Source organism: Aulonocara sp. 'chitande type north' Nkhata Bay, linkage group LG19 (genome assembly GCF_057382095.1).
Source record: "Aulonocara sp. 'chitande type north' Nkhata Bay isolate Kocher_YH1m ecotype deep benthic linkage group LG19, A_spYH_male_GT1.1, whole genome shotgun sequence".
NCBI classification, from domain to species: Eukaryota; Metazoa; Chordata; class Actinopteri; order Cichliformes; family Cichlidae; genus Aulonocara; species Aulonocara sp. 'chitande type north' Nkhata Bay.
The window spans coordinates 803531-808841 of NC_141362.1; the positions used below are offsets into that span (position 1 = coordinate 803531).

The 5311-nt window shown below is 40.1% G+C and overlaps 1 protein-coding gene across 1 annotated transcript; it reads left to right on the plus strand.

Moving 5' to 3' along the window:
- Positions 1-260: 260 nt before the first annotated feature.
- LOC147306260 (uncharacterized) lies at positions 261-1043 on the plus strand. Its single transcript, XM_086275735.1, has 3 exons — positions 261-519; positions 600-717; positions 849-1043. Exons 1-3 carry the CDS (start codon positions 412-414, stop codon positions 1007-1009), a joined length of 387 nt encoding a protein of 128 aa, XP_086131861.1. The 5' UTR covers positions 261-411; the 3' UTR covers positions 1010-1043.
- Positions 1044-5311: the final 4268 nt, after the last annotated feature.

The following is a 5311-nucleotide window of genomic DNA, read 5'->3' on the forward strand; positions in this document are numbered from 1 at the left end:
TTGACGGTAAATGGTCAATAAAGAAGACAGCATTTTGTTTTGTTTTTACACAATGATTTTGTCATGTGCTGTGTGCAGGCAGGAACTGTGGACCCAATGTGCAGACACTTGGAGGTAAAAGTGTGAACTCAAAACAGTAGTGATGGGACGTTCTGTATCGAGGCTTTGGAGCGTGTGTCGAGTAATGGAGGGGGCGTTTCCGCGAAGCGCGTATCGAGGCTTGCTTCATTTATGGGAGGAGCTGAAAATGATGACGTCCGAAGCCTCGCTGCCCGGCTGTACCACGTGACTGGTTCATGAAGTGGTTCGAACTTTGCCGCGAGATATGACAGCGATATAAACCCCTCAGACTTCATTCAAAAATGTGGGTGTTTGATGGAGAGTTGCGGTTAGTGAGAGTTTGGAGACCGTATGGAGGTTTATGAGAGTGAGGAGAGTCAGGAGAGAATGGAGCCAGCTAAGAAGAGGAGGATGTCCTCCCCTGTGTGGGAACATTTTGATCTTATTCCTCCCAACAAGGTATTTCTACAGAAGATGTATTTTCATGATACTGATGGTGCAATACAATTTATGTTGAGCTGTCTTGACTTTTGTACAAGGTGAAGTGTTTGCTATGTGCCAGGGAGCTGGGATATAACAGCAACACCTCATCCATGCTTAGGCACTACAGAGCTTTGCATGAGAATAAGGGGGACACCGATCGTGGAGCAAGACCAGGTGAGCCATCAAATGCAATGATAATATAGGATGCAGTAATGTTACTAAATGATATAACAATATTATACAACTGTTATAAGTTACGTGTGTGCTATTTATATTTGTGCTTTATCTTTATTGTCTTTCCTCAGGAGAACAATCTCAAATAGATGAAGACCTGGTCAGCATGGTGATTGAGGACTCCCAGCCATTTAGCATTGTGGAGGACAAAGGATTCAAAAGATTTGTTAAATCATTAAATCCTAGCTATGTTCTCCCCACTAAAAAGGTCATAAAAGCAGTGAAAATTTAGTTTTTACAGAATAAAATGTGAACAGGCAGGACTGAGGCTCAAAGCCTCAGTGTGTAGCTGTCCAGACCTCAACGTTACAAAAGCACAACCACTGTCCACACCCCAACCACACCTCACCTCACAGTAAATGATCATTTCCATTTCAAGCATTTCCAAATAATCATTTCCCATACTGCCACTATAAATATACACAGTATACTGCCATCACTACAATATACATGTTTTACACACTCCTTTTGTTGTTGACATTTACAGGCTGTGTGCAAAATGCCACACTCTTCAAATTCATGCCAGCTATTATTTTTACGTCCAGTAGGTGTCCTGCTAGAGCAAAGGAAGCTTCATGAAGCTTCGCGTTGGGGTGAACCAATTGGATGAAAAGCTTCAGTGCTTCATGGGGCTTCATCTGCCCATCACTACAAAACAGCTTTAACGCTAAACACAAATATAGCAAAAGCAAGAATACCTAAAGAAACTTACACAGGCAGCCAAACAGAACACACACCATAGGATGAAGGAGATCGCAACAAAGACCAAAGAAAACTCAGGGCTTACATACCCAGAGAGAGCCATCAGGGAATGGGAGACAACAGAGAAACACAGCTGGGACAAATAAGGGTAGCGAGACAAGGGAAGCAAATCCAGATACATTAACATGAGACATGGACTTTCAAAGTAAAACAGGAAACATAACACAGACTTGACTTGACGAGGGGATACAGCAGACAGGGGGAGACAGAACAACTATGTAACACAGAGACAGAAACCAGAAGACAGAACTCTAAGAAACCAAAAGACTAGAAATGATAAATAATGGCAAAATCAAAGTTCAATAATAATGTAAAACTCAAAATTTTGGGTCAACGAACCCAGGCACCCTAACAGATTTATTTTTACAGTTAATTTTTTTCTATTTAATTATTTAGTTACAGTCCACCATACCTCTGATCCCCTGTCAATCCATCCACCCCCTTTTTAATGGTGTATCTGATTCAGGGTCATGAAGGGCTGGAGCAGCTGTCACAGACTGAGCAAGGTACACCCTGTACAGGTCACCAGTCTATGGCAGTGTCCCACTGTGTGTATTTTAAAAAGTACCGCATCTTAAAAACCACGGCTGCAGATAGATGGCCTTGGCAACTCTTCACTACATTATGAGGGGGATTTTATTATAGCAAATGACAAAAATAATGGACCACTCATGATCTATTCAAAATACAATCTAGAGATGTTTTAGTCCCTTAAAGAGAGCTAATTATGTTTATTTCCAGCTCCATACTTTAATTTGGGCACTACAGCAAATTTGTGTGATTCATTGCTGAAAATATGCTTATTTATCCTATACTGAGTCTTGGTGCAGTCCTTCAATTTATCTTCCATTTGAAATATGCCAGTTTAGCTGTCCTCTCTTTGAGCCAACCTTTGTCTTATTGGCTGCTCCTCAGAAGTTTTGAATAGCAGGTGGGTGGTACTTCTGTGCTTGGAGAAGGGATTACTTGTACATATACAGACCTCATTATTTGAAACTTGGCCCATGTTCGATATGAGCATTCACCATTTATATATACACAATATCTGTTGGTGTGTGTGTGTGTGTGTGTGTTAGAAAATATGGAAAAGGAATATTAAGTATTGGTCGAGGAGTTTGATTTCCAAACCAAATGCAAATCTTACTTTCATTCAGCAGTCCACCTTTTCTCAAAGCTCAGTTAAAGACACTTTTGACAATGTCATCTGGGTTATAGCTTTGTTCCTGAAGATGTGCATGTCTTCAGGAATGAAAAGAAAGAAAGAAAGAAAGAAAGAAAGAAAGAAAGAAAGAAAGAAAGAAAGAAAGAAAGAAAGAAAGAAAGAAAGAAAGAAGTCCAGGAGATCTGAGTAGTTATTATGTCTGATGAAAAGAACAATCGAAAACAACCAAGGCACTTTGTCTTCAGGTATTTGTATTAGGATCAGCACAGATTTCACTCTCTGGCTTTATTTATAGCATAATAAGACATTTTACTTTTAAAAATCAAGGACACCAACAAGGCAGATAGGGCACATGCACTGGGGCCACAAATGTCCCAGGTTTAGTCCGTAATTCAATTCAATTCAATTTTATTTATATAGCGCCAAATCACAACAAAAGTCGCCTCAAGGGGCTTCATAGATACAGAGAAAAACCCAACAATCATATGACCCCCTATGAGCAAGCACTTTGGTGACAGTGGGAAGGAAAAACTCCCTTTTAACAGGAAGAAACCTCCAGCAGAATCAGGCTCAGGGAGGGGCGGGGCCATCTGCTGCGACCGGTTGGGGTGAGAGAAGGAAGACAAGATAAAAGACATGCTGTGGAAGAGAGCCAGAGGTTAATAACAGATATGATTCAATGCAGAGAGGTCTATTAACACAGCAGTCCCTGTGCACTGAAAGTTTGGTTTGATAATCTCTGTTATTTTTCATTTTTTATCTTTTGAACAGGCACTGATTTTGTTTGTCTATTTCTTTTCTTTAAGCAGATCTGCACGTCGGGAATTAAAAGTGCTATACGACCGGTCGAGAAACCTGTTACAAGTGAGTTTTCTCCACATTGAAATGGGCTCAGGAGAAAGCTACTTATTTGGGACAATATTAAATGAAAGTCCCGGCCTAAAAAGAATTCAGCGATGTAATCCAAACTAAAGTTCTTTTTCTTTTTGAAATGACGTCATTTTGCTGAGAGTGGAAACTAAATGCGACGATGGTTTCCACTATCAGCAAAGAAAGAATGAATGAATGAATGGAAATAAAAACAAACTGACTGACTGGTAAAAGCTGACAAGACTTGACCACGACTCAAGGTTAACCTCCACCTAGACAGGACAAAGGGTGGATGAATTTATGTGTTTTTGTTACAGGAGCAGAAAGATGATAGCAACATTCGAGGTTGCATGATGGTTTAACCTTTGAAATGCCATTTTCTGTGTCTGTGCATCTACCAGGGGTGTTATTCACTACCTTGTGTTGCTTACAGAGGTAACGGTGACAAAGTATGCATATACCTGCACAGCGCTAACATTTGCATTTTCTTTTCTACAGCATTGCAGTTTTTCATGTGTTTGATCATGTGATTTATAAGAGGATTAGTTAATGTTTTTTTTACTATAGGATTTCTGGGTTTATATGTGAATGACATTCTTTCTACAGCTAGGGATGGCTAACTTTATGGTGTTTTTATGGCACCTCTGGAATGTGGATGGCCGACGCCTGCCCACCAGGATAATCAATGTGTGTTGCTAATGTTTGTTTTTTGAGACTGCATGTACAAGATTCAGCAGAAGCGGACAAGTGACATGAGACAAACAAATAAGAGATGCGGTGTTATGGAATAGTTAATATGGGCTCATTTGCTGGCCACTCTTGAGCCCATAAATAATATATGAGTGGAGTGACTTTGCTTACGAGAAGTCACTGATTACATTACTGTTGACTGAGTACATGGGATGATCCATGTCTGAGGCAAATTATGGTAATAATTGTAGTTTACTGATTTGAGAAAACCTGCACATGACACTTGTCTTGCTAGTGCTGAATGCTTATTGCTCTTATGATACAATTGTTTACAGGTATGAAGTTTGATTTCACTTCCAGATTTTGCTTTCCAGGCCATGATGGTGTGTATGCAGGCTCCTGACAAAGCCAGGTGTTATGCAAAACACACTAACATTTTTATTGCAGGATTATAGGTCCAGGGTGGTGCTGCTCCAGGGGAGGAGATGCCCTGATGTTGCCTGGGATATGATCTAGCTAACCTTTTTCTTTAAGACAGGAATCTGATTTTGATGAGTTGACTCATGGGAGTGTCCATGTGTCAAGATGGGGGATCCAGGATTAATATGAAACAATGAATTAACATTAAATTTTGGAATTTGTGGGGCTCGCACACAAGAATTTCACTTGCATGTGCTGTGCCAGTGTGCCTGCACATGTGATGTGACAATAAAAAGTGATTTGATTTGATTTGATTTGAATTAACATTAAATTTTGTTTTATATGATTTTTGCAGCAATTTGTGTGATTAACTGTTTATTTACAGGTATTAAACCTATGCAAGTGGTGCATCCATGTTCAGATGAGGCTTTGATGGCCTATAAGTGAAGTTCACTGAACTAAAGGATGTGGTTTGATGATTGTTGACATGCTCTCCAAATAGAAGTTTTTCCTCTTAGCAAGGAAATACAGGTGCAGCAGTAATCTCCTGAGAAATCTTCAGAGGCCCAGTGAGAAGCGAGAACCATTCCAGGCATAACTGACAGCCCAGGCAGTGATTGAGGTCAAAGG

Excerpts from the sequence above, each read along its gene's own strand:
- LOC147306260 (XM_086275735.1), top strand. The coding sequence starts at position 412 with ATGGAGGTTTATGAGAGTGAGGAGAGTCAGGAGAGAATGGAGCCAGCT. Across the intron at positions 520-599 it reads ATCTTATTCCTCCCAACAAG|GTGAAGTGTTTGCTATGTGC; the intron begins GTATTTCTACAG and ends CTTTTGTACAAG. Across the intron at positions 718-848 it reads CGATCGTGGAGCAAGACCAG|GAGAACAATCTCAAATAGAT; the intron begins GTGAGCCATCAA and ends GTCTTTCCTCAG.